The following is a 20,065-nucleotide window of genomic DNA, read 5'->3' as shown; positions in this document are numbered from 1 at the left end:
ACTGGCGCAGGTGAAGCGTGACTGTGAGTGACTTTGGGTCCTCCGTGAGAGGACTGGTTTCAAATCTGGAGCAGCCGGTGCTGTTACCGTTTCAAAGTCGAAGAGGTGAAATTTTGTTTTGTCACAACTAGAGGAAATTGCTATTATAATGGCAAGGGTACCGTTCTATCGCCTTAAAAATGGTCTGGAAATTCGTAGAATTTTAAACGGAATGTGGCAAGTTTCTGGTAGTCATGGACCGATTAATCCAAACAAGGCCTCTCGAGAGATGTTCAAGTATTTTGATGCGGGTTTGACAACTTTTGATATGGCTGATATATATGGGCCTGCTGAGGACATCTTTGGCGATTTTCTAGAGCATTTAAAAGCTGAACGAGGAGAGGAATCTGCCGGAAAAGTGCAAGGTAAGCGTTCGGCTTGTGGATTGGTAGGACATACATTCAATTTGTACGCCTTGTAATGAAACAGTGGGGACATCGCGTTCCATGACCATTAGCCGAATACACCTCAAAAGCTTCCTGTGATGATGCTTTAATTGTCACTGAAATCGAATTCTAGCTTTCGAGAAGTTAACAATTCATAAATGCCTGAATTCGATTTAAAGTTTTGATTTTCTTTGGTTTTCCTCAACTAGAACTAACGATATTTTAGACTTGTTCTGTAGTGGTTACTCACGGTTGTGGATGACACATTATGAAAGTGAAATTTTTTGCACCTTTTTCTCTTAAATTGTTTCAAGCATTGACATCGTGAATTACCCTTGCAGATGCTCGTAAGAAGGGCAATGGCTGAAACTTATAACGTTTACCAAACACAACTTTTTCCAGGTGAACAGAATGTAGAGGAATGATTGGATATCGTCTTGAACAGGCCCGAGGCTTTAAGTCCTTCGTGGCTCACACCCAGAACCCCTCCCTTTCCAAGATAACACTATTAATTCTTTGCACTGTCCTCCATTTCCTATGATGTTAACGTTGAGAATTTTTTTCTGAATCAAACTGTATCTCCTAATTAAATTATTTTTTCTTTCTATTAGTACTCTTCTACCTGAAATGTATTGATACTGTAAAAGGAACTTTTTTTTTGGTCACTCTAAGGAGTGAAAGGGTTAGATGGCCCCTTCTCCGGCTGGGATGTAGGATCATAGTTGCCAAAATTCAGGCATATTTGAGCCAAACAAAATTTAACCCTTCCCAGGCTTGGAAAGATTTTCCCTCCTAGCTTATTAATTGATTCTCAATTTAGGAAATCCAACTATCTTTGTTAATGTAATCAATAGCACTAACAAAATGGGTGCCACAGCCAGGACCAGTCACAAGAGAGATAACCAAAGGACGTGTTCGCCTCGCCATGAAAAGAATGGGTGTTGACAAGCTTGATATGCTACAGTTCCACTGGTGGGATTACTCTGACAATAGATACCTTGATGCACTGACTTACCTCAATGAACTGCAAGTTGAAGGTCTCATTGGAGAGATTGCATTAACCAATTTTGACACCCAACACCTGATGGAAATCTTAAAAAGGGGAATCTCCATCTCAACCAATCAAGTGCAATATTCTATCATTGACCGTCGCCCTGAGGTGAAAATGGTTGAACTTTGTCAGGCACATGGGATAAAGCTTTTAGCTTATGGCACATTAGGTGGTGGATTGATATCTGATCGATATCTGAACCAAAAAGAGCCAGTTCGAAGATCTGATCTCCAAACAGCTTCTCTTGCAAAGTATAAGCACATGATTGATGCATGGGGGAGTTGGGAGCTGTTTCAAGAACTCTTATCAAATTTGTCTGATGTTGCACAGGTTCATAACTGCACCATAGCTAATGTTGCTTGTCGTTATATTTTAGACAAGCCAGAAGTTGCTGGCATCATAATTGGCTGTAGGTTTGGTGTGGCAGGAGCTGAGCATATCGAGGAAAATTTAAAACTTCTTGACTTGGAACTCACTCCAGAGGATATCCAGAAAATTGAACAAACTCTTAGTAAAGGAAATGACTTGTTTGAGACTACTGGTGACTGTGGAGATGAGTACAGATAGTATGGGTCTATGTGTGTTTTTCCTAACAAGGTAGGATACAGAATTGTCATTACTTTGTGATCAGCAAGAGAGTGATGATTGTAATGATTTTGAAGTCAAAATAGTTTTAAGCAATTATCTTTGGGACAATTTTTAAGAGATTCACTCTTTCCTATATGTCAGTGTTGGTAACAAGTAAACTAGATGTCATGAATACAGTTTAATATTAAGAGGGAAGCATGGTATATCAACAAAATTTTAAAAAGTTACCTGTGGAGTGTGATGAAGTGGTGTCACTTTTAGTTGTAAACAATTGTTGTTAGTAGTCCCATTTCAAATGAAAACATGTACATACCTCACTAAGTTCCATTAAACAATGTTTGACCCTTGTAACAGCACAAGCATTTTCATTTCAACTAAAAAAATATTACTAATTTACAGAGCAGCAGCAGCAGTAGTGGTAAAAGTAGTGGTTGTAGTTGTTGTTTTTTTAAGTAGTAGTAGGTTGAAACTAAAAAGGTAAAGAGTTGAATTAACTAATTAAGAAAGAAAAGTACAAACACAAAATGAACAGAAATGGAACAAAATTGGAAAAATACTTACATTGATAATGCCTAATATATTACTGCAAAATCGAATACCTTGAAGGTTTCCAAACAGAGAACTGTGCCAAGCATGACTTAAAGGTAAACTGACTTTAAAAATTGATCATGCATTAAAGAAACTGGCTTTAAATACAAGAGGACCATGAAATAACCTGCAGTATGAAAAGTTATGAAAAGGTGTAACTGACAAACCTCAACAAACCTAACGACCCTCAACAAAAATCACCAAGAAGGAGGTATGAAAAACTAAAGGACACAATAAATAAATATGAATTACATAAAAAGTAATTAGCAATTGCCTAGATCTTACAGCCATTATTTTCATGCTACTATTTAAGATCTTACCTTTAATTTTTGCGAAGATAAAATCCTTAGTAAATCTCCACAAGATAATGAAATGAAATACAATAGTCATGCAATTATGCTTTTTAATACTGTTGGTTTGGATACCTCTTACCAATCAAGTTGAGGTCTATACTGTAAGATACAGACCCAGACCCAGATGTCCACTCCACTTGCAATAAATACCCATTATTGGCCAGTATACATTGCATGCCTCTGATTTTGTCCTGGTTTCACAAGAGCGAGGCTTGGTTTGTTTTCTATAAGCTTGTGGAGTAGTCACCATCGAGTTAATGGCCATTGATGGCCAATTCTGTGTGCAATGCATACTGGTCAAAATGGGTCTTTAAATGTCCCAATTGCGCAGGTGAGAAAACTTTCTCCATTACTTAGAGATGGAGAAAATGAGATTAGTAAGCTATACAATATCTTTGGGTTCATAGAGAAGGAGAGGATCTCAATTCAAACAAACTTTTGAATTTAGCAGGCTGTACAGTAAAATACAGCCCACTAAATTGACCAATCAAAGTGCATGTATCAACTGAGAAATGTAATAAAGGTAAAGTAAAGGTTGCTTTTCATGGAATAAACCATAAGTTATTAAATATTAGTGAAACAAACATTTACTAATTTTAGAATTCAAATAGCGCACTTTATTTTCGGTAAACTGTTCATCATTCATGGAAATCTTCAAGCACATGATCAAGTGCACACCACTAAAAAGCTCCAAATTTAAAATTGAGTGTTTCCAGACCTTCTACTTATGGTTTACTTAAATAAGTTGTAAATAAATTTTCATGCAGTCTATACCTGAGGATAACCTCTGTGCAAAATTACAGACCTCCTAAATAGTGGTGCAAAATGAAGGGAATAAAAAATTATTACAAAAATAACAAAAAGTTTATTTTCATTAGAGTGACCTGTAACATGTCTCACAGGAACTGACTTTCAAGCACTTTGGCTACAAACACTCACCTCTCTACAAGACTGGGTTTTGTTGTGGCATATGATTCTACTGACATCCCTTGCTGCTATTGTTAAAACATATAATCTTTGTTTCCCCCTAGTCAGTTTAGGTAATGAGCAAAATTGGATAACCCAAAGAAACTAGATATTGAGAAGAACTGGGCCAGGGGAGTAGATTGATCCAGGAAAACCTGAGAGGCATGCAGCTTCTTTCTTTTTGCAAAATGCAACAATGAAAACTGAAACATAAATGCACAAACTCAAGCAATATTAGTTACAATTATAGAGTTCATTTTGACACCATACTCATGTTATGAATGTTTCTCAATGCTTACTGAATTAAGTTTATGTCTTTTTTCATTCCAGGAATATATAAATCGATATGCCACCTTCTGGTTGGTTAGTGATTAAAAGTTATTAATATACAGACTTCAACTGACTTTAAGTACAAATGAATTTTAAGGTTTTCTTAAAACCTTTTTCAGCATTGTGTGTTTCCAGAAAATATCCATACCCCCACCACGGAGGGAATTGGAAATTCCAGAGGGGTGGGGGGGGTCAAAGTCCCAGGAAATTCCAGAGGGGATGGGGGGTAAGAGGCGAAATTTTCGTCCAGAGGGTAGGAAGTCGATCGACTTTCTTCGTATGTCAGTTGGCGCCTTTTACCTACTTTAGTGGGACGTTCTGAAGTTTAAGTTGTTAAATTACGATGCTTCTAACAGTTCTGCAGCAAAAGAAAGTTTTCTTTTATCCTTGTAGCGCTTTGGAACATAAATAACATCAAATAAAGAAGAGAATCACTTTGTTTTTCGAACGGAGCCGCCATTACTCGTTACCAGTCTCCAAAGATTACAACTAACAGGAGTGGTTACCTAGAGATTTTCCTCGGTCATAACACGTTTCGCGTTCGTAAAATTTACAAATAACTGTCTCGGTCTCGCAAAAAAAAAAAAAAAAAAAAACGCTGGTCTCGCCGTCTCGCAAAGTTTCGCATAAATTTACCATTCACTACCCCTTATTGACTCCAGCCATCTATTAATTTTGATCTGCACTGAGCTTAATTCCGTTGCATCATAATGTGTAGGAGACTTGACGATTTCTTTATGGCTTACTTGCTTGCGATGTTACAATGAATGATAAGTACAGTCGTACGTAGTAGAAAACAGTTGATAGTAACATTGAGAAACATTAGGATCCAGGGCTTTGTATATATGCGCGTGGGACTGGTAACTAGCCAAGGTTTGTTTATGCACAATCGGACGAAATTATCGACCCGCTGTTAACAAGAATCAATGCTTGTGTGAAGAAATTTTACATTAGAGGCTGGAATTTGGAAAGATGAGTTCAAAATAACTTACTGCTGACTCGGTTTTCTATTTTGCTCTCTTATTTACGACACAATTTTGTACAAATTTACGTTGCTCAATGTGATTTCGAACGTTTCCATTTCAAGTGCACGCAATTTTCTCAGTACATTGTACAAACTTAACAGTTCAAAAGTGTTTTGTTGCGACTTGTACAGTTTTTTTCTCCTTTCGTGTATTGAGAATACTGTGTTAAATGTTTAAGGATAAGTATTGTATTTAAAAATAAAGCAAACATTAAGTTTAAGCTAGTTAGCGACGTTTACCTTGCGCGTGTACGCCATCTCTCGAATATACACGCGACAAAATCACACGTCCCTCTTGTTTGTTGTTTGCTACGAGAAAAAAATATATTTCCAGGGGGTATAGGGGGTGGTAGAAAATTCTTTGGAAATTCCAGAGGGGTGGGGGGGCTAGCACTGCTACCCCAAAATGGAAAATCCGAAGGGGTGGGGGGGTCCTATATGAAATTCCCTCCGTGGTGGGGGTATGGATATTTTCTGGAAACACACATTGGAAATTTTCTGAGAAATGTTTCATCCTCCAGCTGCAAATTTTTGTTTGCTTCTTTATTTATTGGTGGTGCTTATGATTTATTTTTCATGTCATTTTTCAGAATTTTTTTACCTGAACTTGTTCAATATTAGTTAATTATTAAATATATTAAATCTTAATACAGCAATAAATTTCTTGGCAACAATATGTCTACTTGTAAGTTAGCAATTTAGTTATTTAATGCTAATAGAAACAGTCTCCTGTTAGTCTAGTAGGAGACTTAATTGGAGAAATTAGTTGTTCATTACAAAATATATTTTGAGTCTATAGACCTCTGCAAAATTTACATTGAGTAGTTTTAGTAGTATTGAGACAATTTTAACTGTTTAGTGTAAATATGTATAATAGTCAACTGTGGAGATGTAAGGAAAGTTATGAAAGCTGATAGAATTTTGTTGAAATTCTATTCTCAGACAAACGGTGAATTTTGCAGGTTTTGATGTTGATTGGATTTTTTTAGAAATCATGTGCATGTGGCAGATGCCAGAACTTTAGAATTACTGTTGAAAGGATATCAAAACTAAATTGATCAACTTGTATTTATACACTGTACAATGTCAATAGCTCCTCGTTAACCCATGCAGAGGTTTTAGGGAACCAAAGTAGAGCAAGGATTGAATGATTAACAACTGTCTATCACTGGTTTGGAATCAAATAAAGGTTGGATGGCATAGATTAATAATTTGAAGTATTTTCTGGGACAGGACACCATGGTTTGATGCTCTTTTGTTGCCAAGAGTATACTACATGCATGTAGAAATCGAAGCAACTAGTATTGGATAGGACAAAATATTCTATACAACATCTTGAAGTCTCCTCATTTGTCAAAAGCTATCAGTGTATTTCTTTCTGTTATGAATTGGTATTCACAAAATAATGTGATATGCTGTCAAGTAAGGTGTTAGGTGTTAAATTACAATAAGCAAAGGGTCTGCTTTTCCATTATATGGAGATGCAAGAGTCTTATATTAAAAAGGATCTGTAGATTTTGTATGACAACAATCTTGTTTTGTTGTGTGTGTGTTTGTTTGATGGTGAGCTCAGAACATTTATTGAACCACTTCAAAGTGTTAATCATTAGTCTGACACAATTTTTTTATTTAAGTGACAATTTTTTTTTGCAGAGTTTGAGCTTAAAAATGTTATATAACTTATTTGGTAAGCCATTTACAAAAGTAGACAATTATTCATGGATCATTTAACAAAGAACAAAAAGTGTAAGAGTGCTGTTTGTTTACCAGGATTACTTTAAATTTTACCTACGTGACCTTCTGCACAAAAATATAGATTGTTTGTGAAGATAAGTGTGAGACAATTATTTGGAAGGACAATAACTTGCTCATGAATAAATTGCCTCTACGTGACTTTCAACAAAACACTGTAAACAATGTTTGTGAAAGTAGATGCAAGAACATTTGTGACCATAATAAAATTCCTCAGGGAACACATGCAGTTTCTAAGCCTACTTTGCAAATGAGTTTTGTATTTTTAGAAAGGAAAAAAAAAATAAGGATTAGCACTGGAAGCAAAATAAGGGAAAAAAAAAATACTAATCTGGGTTAAGGGCTAATATTTTAAAAACCTTATCTAATTTAAAATTAGCTTTGATTTAGATCCTGTAGAATGATGCTTTTAAAATTGCCTCACAATATTTTTAGAAAGGAAAAAAATTGGGATTAGTGCCAGAAGCAATAAAATTTAAAGAAAGGAATTACTAATCTGGGTTTGGGCCAATATTCATAAACCCCATCTAAATTTAAATGAGCTTTGATTAAGATCCTGGAGATGCTTTTTGAATTGCAACCTGGACTGAATGCCTTTGATTATGTATGTACATGACATTATTCAGGAATATTTGTTTGTTCCAGCTGTGAAATGCTACAAGCCATTTAACAGATTAGATGAAATAAATAAAATTTTAAAAACCTGCTCTTACTATTTCTTGACACATAACCTGTTTAGCTTGTCTTAATTGTTTGAAATAATAACTGCTTATTTTTGGGAAGTAATTTTTTTATTATTTCAGCCAATTGGTTGTTCAGTTGAAACTTACCATGCACAAAGTGAGGTAACTTATGCAGCTTGTTTAATTTTTAAAAAGAAAACTGATTTTTTTTGGTTATTCAGGAGTAACCTAGGTTTATTTCAACAACAGTTGCTGCAAAAGTATTTATTTAGCATTTGGGTAAAAGGACTTTACCATTGTTTCTTATCTTTATGAAATGATGTTTTTTGCATCTGTTTTCCAGAAATGTTTGCCCAGGTGTATGAAACCAATCATAGAGACCTTCACAGATATTGTTTTTGACAGTTTAAGCATGATGTCATGTCACACCAGGCTTGTGGACAACAATTAGCAGTATATATTACCTGAGACACATTAAAAAAAAAAATGCCACAAGAGTTCTAGAATTAATGGCAACAAAACTTTGGCTTACACAGAAGGCTTAAGTTGCCAAAAAGTATGAACTTTTTACTAAATATCTGTTGGCCTAATTGCTTTCTTTAGGGTATTGATGAGGGTGTTTCTGTGTTGCATATAATTTGGTTAGTTTTAAATGTAGTTGCTTGTTTTCTGTTGTCCTTTATGTTTCTATGATAAACAGCTATCTTCAGGGATAAATTTTCATTATTTCAGAACCACCCAAGGCTGCTAAAATTAATGTCAGTCATAACTGTTGAATTTCTTGAGAAAAGCCCCTCAAAAGCTGTCAGTGACGCATAGCACTGTAAACACAATTAAATGTTAAATTCTCATAACTGGTTGGCATATATTTTGGTTTTGGGTTGTGTTGATAAATTTTATCTGATTCAAAACAACTTTACTCAAAGTGTATAAGTTTTCTATGCTTGACATTGTACCAACATTAAAGGGTTCGCAGCCAGGAAGAATGTAAAGGAATAAGTGTCAAATTAACCACTTCAGATGAATGTTAATCTTAATTTTTTTTGACATCCAAAATAGGTTTTGTTATTCAATTCTGTAGCTCCACAAACTGATTTACTGAATAGGGCTTGGTTTACGACTGAGAAAAAATTAATTGCAGTTTTTATTGGGAATAAATGAAAATCGTACATGTGAACTGCAGGTTAATAGAAAGAATATAAAAGCGATCTTTGCGATAGTAAACTCTACTTAGCTCTAGTTGCATTTTTGAGCAATAACACATGTACCTCATTTGATTTGTATCTCTCTTTCTGATTAAATGCAAAGTTAAACCTTTTGATGAAAAGATGACACGAAATGTTTTTGTTCTTAAAGGAGCAAGCTTTGACCTTCATTTAGCATTCCATCATGTTTGCATTTTTTTTAAATTCTTAACATCAGATACTAACAGCAGTCTATTTTAACACAGCAATAGCTGCACCAAGAATTTACCACTTAAATTTCATTGCAACAAATAAGTTAATTGTCCAGTGGACAAAAGAGCACTTTACCAGAACAGCTGCTCTGATGTAATTATCCATTCAAAAATATTTTTCTTTCTTCTAATCTTAAAATTCAAAGTGCAGTGACCTCTTACTGCCCACATCAAATGCTGAAATGTGAGGGGCTTGATCAATATTTTCCATGTATGATGACTGAAAAATTTTGTGTGTTGTCCTTTCAACAGCATTGCTCAACTTCTGTCATGAACAGAATGTTATTCACAAGTTAACTCAACAAGAGGACTAATGTAAATATTTTTCGTTATGGCACATGCTGCAGTAAGTTTGTTTGACAAGACAGCCTAAAAGTTCAGCAAAGTGGTTAAAATGTTTCTGTATAGCTTTAATTTAAAATAAAATATTTTACCAAAATAACATGGTTTTCTGACATTGATTTCAAGATACTGGCTGATTTGCCAAGCAAATACACATAACATATTTGGGAGGTTATTCACAAGTAATGTCAACAGCAGGAGTTGGGTTTACTCTAGATAAGATGCTCAAAAGAATATCTGAAGTCACAAGTGAACCTCTCTTGAGCTCTGAAACCAATGCAATAATATGACTGGGATGCAGTCAAGTAAAGGCTTCTATTGATCGAGTTCTGAAGAAAGTTAAATTGAGTTCATCAAAGTGTTCATATGCTCATGGTTGCTTGTTTTTTTTTTTCTTTAATATAAGAAATGGTAGTGCATGACTGTATTCAGGCCAAAAGTTCTCTCCTTGTTAGCACTTCAGGAAATGTTTAGAAAAAAGCATGGAGAATATGCATACTGATGTTAGGGTGTAAAGGGTTGAACCCTTTCACTCCTAAGGATAACCAAGACATATTTTTTTCCTTAAAGTATTAATACTCTAAAAATATCAAGTAGCCAAGTGATGTGAATAAAGAAAAATATAAATTAGAGGATTTTTGGTTGATCCAATACCAAATTCTCCAAAGTAACATCATTGGACTTTTAGAGCAGACAGTAATGAGGATTTTTAATGAGATCTTGGAAGGGAAAGAGTTAATGAATGAATACTCAAAAGCCAATATTTTCAGGTCATGAGGGGTAAGGGTATTTGTAAACTCTCATTACCTGTTTGCAAGATAATGTAGTGTGAGGAGAGTTAATGAGTCAATCACTTGTAGGAGTGAAAGCTAGTTAAATAATCTTGAATGAAACCCAACTTCTCGACAGATTTTAATTTCTTGTCCTGGGTATCCAAGAATTCTTTCATAACAGAACACTTTGAGAATTATATGTTGATAGCTACTCAGTCATAGAGTTGTTTTTCCTTACCCTTGAATGGAAGCAGCTTTAATTCTACTCTCCAGTTATTTTAAATTTACAGTCATTGTAAGTTATAAACTTGTACACTATTAAAATCTTGACCAAGACAAGAAGGAAAAGATAGTGAAATACTAGTTTTTCTGAGGTATATAGAAAGCAAGCTTGTCACTCAACAATTTGAATTCAATTTCAAATGTTTAAAATGTCTATTTGCCAAATCCAGACAGAATTGTAAAAAGTAAGCCTCTAATCTTTTTTGTCTATGCATAATCAATTTCTGTATTTTTAATAGTTCATTTTGTGTTTGCATAATGCCTCCATGTTTGCTTCTGGATTAAGTTTACCCATACATATTTAAGTAAGATTGAATTTTTTTTTTTTTTTACTGTATTGTAATTTTGGAAATAACAATGCAGTTTGAAAATAATTTATTCAGACCAGATAACTCATAGATAATTAAACTAATAGGCGTTAAGATGGTGTATTTTGATAAAAGCTTTTTCCATCAAAGTTTATGCTCCATGCTTTTGAAATGTACAATTGACTGTAATGGTTTTCAGACAAGTTTGTTTGAAACACAGACCTAATTATGGATGCACAGGAAATGAAAGTTTACAAATTGTGGCATGATGATGCCTACACTAATGTAACACAAGTTGGGATTCAGCTCATTCACAGGATGTCAATATTTGACCATCAGATAGCCAATCAACTTCAGTCAATATACCTCAAAACATGCCCATGGTTAAACAATACATTTATCACTTTTTCACTCCAAAGAAAGCATTCAAAGGTATCTCATTCAATAAATTTCCACAAAGATGAACTTTGTGGTTTAGCAGAGCCAATCCTGTTCTCTACTGATTGATTGAATGCTTGATCTTTAAATTTATTTTACATGGATAGTTTAAATGAAATGTAAACATGTCTGGGTTTTCTGGCTTTTTTGATAGCTTCTCTTATTTAGTAACTTGTGTATGTTTGAATTACAATAACAAGAATTACCTAGGTTTTAGAATATTTTGGCCATGCATCTGAGCAGTATCAGCATAAATTTACCCTACCAAACAAACTACTACAGATAAAAACCTATTAATAACTTGCTTTGGGTCAAGTTACTCAAGAGCAGCATGTTTACACATCTAAGCCCTTGCAGAAATAAAATCCAATTCATTATTTTTAAGTTTCCTGACCGACTTTAATTAACTATTTCCATCGTTCATTAGCTCACTTGCATCTGCAGAATGCAGGTCATCAACATATCAGTGGGGCCTTTCTTAGTGGTTATAATGATGATTTTCACCATTTCCTGGAGAGATTGAACTTGCAGACAGACTCTTGCAAGTTGATCAAACAAATGGCAAACTCAGAGGGATGCCAAAGCCTGTAAATTGAATTCCATTAGGTAATTAGAGACAAAAGAATTGGTATACCATGACAGCATTTAAAGGTCGTGGGAAATGTTAATAATCTGATCGCAACATGTAAAACTTTGCATCAAGAATACTATGCTGATGACACTTTCCAGAGGCCTTGCTAAGTCTATTTCCAGCAGAGTGATAGGTTGTGTAGTAGCATTAGCTGAGTAAGTTATCTTTGCCCCCTCTTCTTGCGCAGGTTGGAGGCAATTTGGTGACAATAATTTGCCCTCTATGTGTGGGAATCCACAGTCCCTAGGGAAACACTCATTTTGAAACGATTAATCCATACAAAAGATTTCTGCTTGTGAGCATACAGTCTTCAACCAATATATTTGGGTGAATACATTACATCCGTTCCACCCAAGAAATGAAAGAGAATTTCAATCAATTACATACAGCACAGAATGCTAATGGTCCCAACAATTTTTTGTTTTCCTAAAATGATTTTAATAAAATGTTGGAAGAATTCTAAGGTGAGAACATTTAAAGAATAAATATTCTTGTTGTCGCGCTGCCAATAGCTAGCAGAATCATCCTAGAAAATGACACAAATGACCCTTTCATAAAAGTACGAACACCAAATTTTCATTCACCGTAAAGTGCAAGCTTTTGTTTGGAAGCAATTTCGAGGAAATTCTAAACAACCTACGCATAATGAACACACTGTCAGGGAAGGAAGGAATTTCTTACAGCCTAATAATAACATTTGCCTTTCCTAATTGCACGGAAAAGCGAAAAAGGCTTATGACAACTTTAAAACTCTGTCAAATTTTCTTTAGGCACCGATGAAATCAGCGCAAGAAACTCATTAGCATTCGCCGAAAAACGATTTCCTACAGCAAAATTAAGTTGGGTACTCGTTTAAAATATCACACACTGAGGGTTTTCCTTCACTTTGCACAGTTATCATAAAAGATAACAGGGTTTTCTGAGAAATAAAAGGGATAACTTCCTAAGGATGAAGAAAAATTAAATGTCTCCTCACAAGTTATTGTTGTTGAAAATACACGACTGACATGGCGCAGTCGCGAGTAAGAATCGTAAAAAGACATTACTTTAATCTTTAAAGTTTAATGATTACGTCCAGCTGCCCACATTTTAAATTAGTTACTTTGTCTCGTTCGATGGACAGAAAGGACGCGGCGCGAAAAACGTGCTCAGTTCCAAAAAATAGTCATTGCCAAAAAAATTATCGACAAAATTGATATCATTTCCAATTTGATCTCAGTAGCAGGCGTTTTTTTTTTTTTTACCTTTTCTTTTCAGGGAAAATAATCGAACTACGTTTGTGGTTTCATAGAATTGATAAATAAATCGAACCCCTTTGTCCAAGCGAACTCTTTTGACGACACCACAAGGCCAATTTCTCGTCGAAGTCTCGTCGGCTCAGAAGGCAAGTTTCCACACTATCGGTCAAAGTAAATAAGTATGTAAATTTGATAAACACTTTCTGCTGTCAGAAAAGTGTGAAACCCTTTAAGCCAGCAATTAATGCTCTGCTATTATTAAAATGTACTAGCTCTAAATTAAATTCGTTGCCAGAACAAGACAGCAAGGTCTGATATTGTAAAAGCCGGATTACTTTTCGCATTTAAATGTAGTGATACGCCAAAGCAGCTAAAGCCAATACGACAACGAAATGTCACATAAACAAAGATTACACTGCAACACATATCCAAGCTTATCTACGCCGTCAGGAAAGAGAAAGCGCTTTTCTTTCAATAAACAATGTATAAGAGAATGATTTTAGACGTAAAAACATCTGGCTCGACTTGTAACAATAAAAATGAAATTGGTCTCGCCACTAGCTCTGAAAACACACTTGACAAAATCAAGAACGTTTCCTTTCAATTTTAATATATCTGTACACTAATTTCTTCTGTCTTCATGATACAGAGATGCCAAAATTATATATTTACATCATAGACTTAGTCCGTTTAAGTTCTTATTAGTTTTTTCCTTTTTCTTTTGATGTTTTTAACTTGAATTAAGCCTGCATAGTACAACATGAACGAATGACTAATTTTGTTTACATCGGTATTACATACCCCGAGGCTTATTCTTATTTTGCGCGAACGAATATTTTCTAGTGTTTTTATTTTCTCTTGAAGCGACGTATTTTGTGAAGTTCCTGTGTTGAATTTCATTTTGAGAATAATACATGGTCTGTCCCTGAATTGAATAATATTCCCATCGAAGTTGCCTCTATTCACTGCTTCATTTCCGCAGGATTTTATGCTAATACATGTTCTATCCGCTTCTTTTGGCGCCCAAATGAGTAAACTTATTCCATAATACTACTCCTCTGGATAACTTTCACTGTCACATTTATCCCAACTCGCTTTACTATCGCTTCTTTGCGTAAGACTTGTAAAGAATTCACATGTTTCCGTGAATATCTCGTACCAACTTGCGGTACCTACTTCGCACACCTGGGGTTTTGCTCTTGAATTATTGATGGCAATTCAAATTCGTTTGAATGAAGACCCGAGCGCGATGAATTCTAAATTGCAAAATTCATTTTTCCTAGAATAATTTTTTACCTATCTTTCCTATGCGTGTCTCTTCATGTGTAGAGCTAGATGGTCTGATCGTGAAAAGCACCTATCACAATGAACACATTTGAACGGTTTGGCTCCAGTATGTTTTCTGTAATGGCGAGTAAGCTCATCCGAGCGAGCGAAACGCCAGTTGCATCCATCCCAAGAACAACGGTACGGCTTTTCTCCCGTATGAGTACGTTGATGAGCTTTCAGATGCGAGCTCTTCGTGTAAACTTTACGACAACCACTAAATTGACATCGATGCACTCGCCGTTTGCTCTCTGAGTCTTTGTCCTTGGGGCTGTTTGCTCTAGCACCTCCATTTCCTCCCCTCGCGCGAGGGGAGCGCGCACTTGGCCTGCCTGTTCTCTGCTGGTTCGGGCTATTAAACACAACGACAGGCGACTCAGGTGAGCTCGGTGGAGTTAGCGGTAAAACAGGCTTAGGAATTTTGCTAATCTCTTCGCAGCCCGTCGGGGTCGGTAATTTGATCTTTAAAGGTTTTACTGGGAGCTCCATAGCTGGTTTAGTTTCCGTTGGAGTTTCTGGAAGAACTGTTGGCACTGAGGGAAAGGTAGCTATTGAAGTGAAATCTATCGGTTTGATATCCCAGTCGTCGCCAAATGGAAAATTTGACTCGTCAAAAGGTTGAAGTAAAAATTCGTTCCAGGGAGCTGGATTCCCTAAGTTGGAGTCTTTACTATCCAAAGATGATGGTTCAGGGCAAAGATAACGATCCATTTCTAGTCTTGTCTGGAAAGAAAAATTAAGAAAAATACTATACTATGCAGCGATGAAAACGAGCGCGAAAACGAAATACACAAGGAATACAGAATGAGGTCAACATGGCTGATTTACAAAGCACGGACGAATTCGCGCGAAGCGCAAGAGGCTGCATGCTTCCTAAGTGTCCAAAGCCATCGTTAAAGGCCACATGTTACGCTTGCTACGCTACAAGGACAAAACCATTAGAAAAATTCACGTACACGTACCTGTGCCCAATCGTCTTCAAGCGATGGAAGCGAGTAGAAAAAGCCTGTGTCATGAACAGTTTGTAGTTCGTGGAAAATCGAGGAGCACGGAAGAGCAGATTGCAGATCCATGTCGCAGGAGAGTAGCGTAGAAGTGAGTAGCTGAGCGTCAGTGAAGCGATGCTACGGGTGAGTGAGACGAAGGAATGTCAGAATAACACAACACACAACACACTATTGCTTCTGTCATACACACTCGCCGACGCTCAAATCAATCGCAAAAAATAAAGCAGGGTACCCAAGGGTGCTTTGCAAGTGCCGAGTGTAAAATTATCAATTCGCCATGTGCGTTATGATTGGCAGATATTCTCAAATCCACCAATCAAAACACTGTCTTTGTCAGCACTCGCAATTAGTCAAAACAAAAGATCCTATCTGACCAATGACCGTCATTATTTTAACAGAAGCCTTATAAGGTTGCGACTATTTTCGGCCATGATATAAAAATCAGCTGTAACGAACAAACAATCGTATTGAAAAAGTCCTTACAATTTTCTCTGTAAAATTCGTCGCTAGATCCTCAAGTCTTTTGGCTCGAAACCTTCTTTTTTAATGCAACCTAATACCAAATGTTTTACCCTAGTTCTTCGACTCGTTTGGAGCGTATGAGGCGAACTGTGGTTGTATGACAAACGTTATCGTGTTTATGATGTCACTTCTCTGAAGGTGAACTGATCTTCAATGTTTTGTTGCGTACGTGCTGAAAATGCATAGGTACACGCTCTAAAATAAGCGAAATCAGGATATTGCGTGAAAAGGAATTAAACGTCATGTTTTCTTTTGAAATTGGTCCAGAATAACGCGTTGTGTTTCCATGGGAGTGCGTGACTTTTCAATTTAGTGTTGTTTACGACTTTCTGCGGCGGAATAAAAATAGCAAAGTCTAGAATGAAAACAAATATGTCAAAATCGTTAAAATAAACCGATCTGATGAAAATCTTTGATTTCAACGTCGAAGAAAATCAGAGAGTCGGTGAAAATATTCAATCAGTGTTGGTGAGTTTCGGTTTCGAGTTATTTCGCTGAAAACATACCTGTAAGCGTTTGTTTTAACAGCGATATTTAGCTTGTGGCCGTATTTGTCACATTTATTCAGCATGTTCGGGAGATGCAAATGAAATAGTACTCATTGTTCTTTCTCATACTATCTCTGAAATTAAAATTTATATGAAAGATAACAAATTATCTTTTGTTTTTATCGCCAGTGAACCAAGCAAATGCCTTTCTTAGCGAAGCGAACAACTCTTGCATCTATAATTATCTTGTCGGTCAATCGAATGCCAAAACAATACGTGCGGAAAATCTGAAAAGCGATATTTCTGGAAACGATTAAACGATATTGACGGGTTATTCGCACCCTTGAATCGCCTCGCTTGATCGGTTGAGGCATTCAGGCGAGCAGAACATGCTTTCAGTGTGTTTAGAGTAAAATACATCCTTCGCAGGAAGTTTATGTATGTTACATTGTTTGAGTTTGCTCTTGAGAGGGCGAAATGCCTACTTGTAGACACATAACAGTTTCCAAAAGTAAACATTGATTAAATATTGTGAAACAAGGCCTATGCCAAAAATTTCAAGATCGTCTTCAACATCGGTGTATGTGGAATAGCGACTTTGTTCTACCGTAATATCAGCTGTTTTGAGTTTGCCACGAAAGATTATTTCTAACTTCCGCTTTTGTGTGGATGTCTCGAAGAGTCTGCTTGTATGCTGTCAAGTTTTAAATTTAAAGGTCTTCAAAGTAGTGATTGCAATACAGTCAACGTTAATTAATCTTGAAAATTAAAACATTTCCTCCACGCGTTTGTTTGTATAGATTAATTTCGTGACTGGATAGAAGAATAAAATCAGAGTTAGTAATAATGTGTGAAAGTGAAACCTGCCACACTGCAAAGAATTGTCAGACAAACATACCGTTGATAAATTCTACCAAATTATGTCGACAAAAGTAAATTTAATCAACTTCACTACAGAGATCTGTCCAAAGTGAATTCTTGTAACTCAAGAAATCCCAGGAGTATTTCGGACATGTTTTGCAGTTCTGCTTGACCCAAGCCACTCGGAAGTCGGTAGCCTTAAAGTCTGGAGCAAATGTTATATAACCAAAAGTACACGAGATAGCTAAATTGAGATCAAATGATCCTTGACGAAAAATGCTCAGGTTTCTTGTGCTTGAAATCTCCAGTACTAACAAAGAGCTCCGATTACATAGACACTGTCATTATGGAATTGAATTCGAGGAAAAGTATCTGCCATCAATGACATATATTTGGCTTTGCATATATTGTCTGATTTTTAGTATGAAAATTCTGTGTTTACCTCTCTCTGTGTCCTTTCGCTTTCACACTCAAATGGCTTTCCGATGGCGTGGGAAGAACTGTAGAGATTAAGTACTTTGAGCAATTTGCCCGGAGGGTCTTGTTTTATTTTATGATTAAGATACAGAAAATAAGCAAAAGATTACGAGAAACGCGAATTTTTCAAAGAAATTTATGGATTCATAAAACTTTGTTCACGAATCTTTGTATAATTTTATCATGCGAGTGTATTAACGCTTTTCACAGGAGAAGATTGGGAGAATTGAAGGTTTGACCTCAAGTTTTGATGATGTCTTCCGGAAATACCAGAGCTATGAATCATCTTTCTTTAATTTTCCTAAGCTTTGACTTGCACGCACTGTAATGTTGACACATGCTGTTAAGGATTTTATTAAAGATTAAGATTGAAGCTTTGATTGGTTGATTGGTTGACACAGTACTCAGCAGAATCTTGGTTCTTTGCTTGAGACAAAGGTGAAATTTTTTGTTCGTTTTCATTTCATTAGAAAAACTGTTTGGCAGTTTAGAGATGAATCTTTAAAAAGATACCTCGATTATTTGTTGATATGTGATATAAGTTTTCTTTGTAATGACTCAGTTGACAAAGTTACTGTAAAATTATGACGAGCGGTGTAAGCTTTCTACGCAGTCACTCTTAAGTTGACCTAGTTACTGTAAAACTGTCACAGTTTTCCCGAGAGTAATAGTCAAATTCCTTGCTTGATTCAGTCCATACTTCGTAGCATACTGTAACGAGTTAGCGCTACATTGGAATTTAACTGAGCTCTCCAGTTTGGGTACTCATTGTAAGAAATATTGAATGTGTCTCTACTCGAGAGTTAAAAGAGTGAATCAGTGTCTCAGATCAATTATGCCGGCATAATTTTGGGGATAATGCTCTAGTCCGAGCATCTGGTATGATCCAGGCATAATGACCAAGCTTTTCAAAAAAAATCAGTTAATGTTAGATTTTAACAAGAAATGCATTTTGTTGCCTGAGCAATGTCAACAGTGAGCCTGTTTTTCTTGCCCCAGACTTAAGGAATTTGATTCAGTGAAATGTTGTTCTGAACTTCGTTAAGTCTTTTATCCTTAGTACGTATTACCTGTTGGTGGCGGGGATTGGGAAGGAGAGGTTGCGGAATTGTTGAGCTGAAAAAATGAAAACTTTTGAGCGTAATTTTCGGCTTAATGCCATGGTTTCAGGAGTGATACTCATGAGCTTATGCTCAAATTTGCGAGCTTAATTTATCTGACGCCAGTACTTATTTCCAATACTTATTTTTAAACTGAAACTCCTGAAACGCTTTAGAGGATTTTCAACTTATAGGGAACCGAAAACTTTTCTGTTCATGTAAGTGTGTACGCAATGTTTTAGATAGTTTACAGTAAACGAGATTCGGTCAAAAAGTTTAAATTATGGCTTTATTTATCTGGTTATTTACTTATCTATATATTTATTACGGAAGGATATCATTATATTTAGTCTTCTTACCATCACTACGCTAGGAATGGAAGATCCATTAAATGGATCAAAATACACCCTTGAGATTGCACACCAGGGGAGCTCCACATTAACGGGTCGGTCTGTCGGTCTTCGACGAATTGTGATTAGCTCTGCTTCCGTCCGCGTCAGTCACGCTCTCGCCAATCGCGGGCTACACAGTCCACACGGAGACTGACTGAGATTTCCAGTTTGAGTCGTGATTTCTTTACTTCTCTCCTCAGGCGATACCGTGAAAAACAAGATGACATCTTTCACTTGCCGCTGATGCAACAATTTACGCAGGCTCTACGATTGAACTTACATTTAAAATAATATTTAGTTCTCTTTCACTATCACGTACTTTGATGTCATGTAAAACTTGTTTAACACGTACAAGCTAAAACCTGGGCGGGGCATTTACCTATATTCTTCATCAAGACATCCAACTCTCACGGTGCCTCTCTCTTTCCAGGAGTATGGATAGCGAACGGTGACCTTTCAGGAAAGCCTGACAAAAGGCTGCGTGTGTGTGATGAACTGCGGTAGGAAGGGTCACTAGGCTTGATTGCGGACTCTACCCTCCTACCTTCTCTCAACATGTCACCTTTTGCACTCCCTAAATAAATACAGTAGAACAAGTGCTTTCTCTTGCATTTCCTTTAAACTTCCTCTTAAGCTACGTATTAAAAGATGCAAATCTATGAAG

The 20,065-nt window shown here is 36.2% G+C and overlaps 2 protein-coding genes and 2 long non-coding RNA genes across 9 annotated transcripts; 2 read left to right on the top strand and 2 right to left on the bottom strand.

Annotated features, from left to right (window-relative positions):
* Positions 1-60: 60 nt before the first annotated feature.
* Positions 61-9,658, top strand: LOC113681223 (uncharacterized). Of its 4 annotated transcripts, none has more exons than XM_089194584.1 (3): positions 61-404; positions 1,280-2,073; positions 9,469-9,658. In XM_089194584.1, exons 1-2 carry the CDS (start codon positions 149-151, stop codon positions 2,041-2,043), a joined length of 1,020 nt encoding a protein of 339 aa, XP_089050710.1. In that variant the 5' UTR covers positions 61-148; the 3' UTR covers positions 2,044-2,073; positions 9,469-9,658. The 4 variants fall into 4 exon arrangements, with proteins under 4 accessions (XP_089050710.1, XP_089050709.1, XP_089050708.1 ...); XM_089194583.1 differs by having other exon boundaries at positions 8,104-9,658; XM_089194582.1 differs by lacking the exon at positions 9,469-9,658 and adding an exon at positions 4,302-4,425.
* A 4,163-nt stretch (positions 9,659-13,821) lies between these two features.
* On the bottom strand, positions 13,822-17,927 carry LOC113681236 (Krueppel-like factor 6). 3 transcript variants are annotated; one of them, XM_089194585.1, is made up of 3 exons: positions 17,875-17,927; positions 15,517-15,678; positions 13,822-15,277 (listed from the first exon to the last, which is right to left on the bottom strand). In XM_089194585.1, the coding sequence occupies exons 2-3, from the start codon at positions 15,625-15,627 to the stop codon at positions 14,534-14,536; spliced, it is 855 nt and encodes a 284-aa protein (XP_089050711.1). In that variant the 5' UTR covers positions 15,628-15,678; positions 17,875-17,927; the 3' UTR covers positions 13,822-14,533. The 3 variants fall into 3 exon arrangements, with proteins under 3 accessions (XP_089050711.1, XP_027054115.1, XP_089050712.1); XM_027198314.2 differs by lacking the exon at positions 17,875-17,927 and adding an exon at positions 16,590-16,697; XM_089194586.1 differs by lacking the exon at positions 17,875-17,927 and adding an exon at positions 16,045-16,235.
* Positions 17,928-18,237: 310 nt separating this feature from the next.
* LOC149034241 (uncharacterized) lies at positions 18,238-19,998 on the top strand. Its single transcript, XR_016183139.1, has 2 exons — positions 18,238-18,347; positions 19,602-19,998. It is a non-coding gene; the product is annotated as an uncharacterized LOC149034241 (long non-coding RNA).
* Positions 19,282-19,920, bottom strand: LOC149034242 (uncharacterized). Its single transcript, XR_016183140.1, has 2 exons — positions 19,781-19,920; positions 19,282-19,676 (listed from the first exon to the last, which is right to left on the bottom strand). It is a non-coding gene; the product is annotated as an uncharacterized LOC149034242 (long non-coding RNA).
* Positions 19,999-20,065: the final 67 nt, after the last annotated feature.

The sequence above is a fragment of the Pocillopora damicornis genome, chromosome 14 (assembly GCF_964200805.1).
Source record: "Pocillopora damicornis chromosome 14, jaPocDami1.2, whole genome shotgun sequence".
NCBI classification, from domain to species: domain Eukaryota; kingdom Metazoa; phylum Cnidaria; class Anthozoa; order Scleractinia; family Pocilloporidae; genus Pocillopora; species Pocillopora damicornis.
The sequence above is the reverse complement of the archived record's forward strand: the minus strand, read 5'-3'. Positions and strand labels throughout refer to the sequence as shown.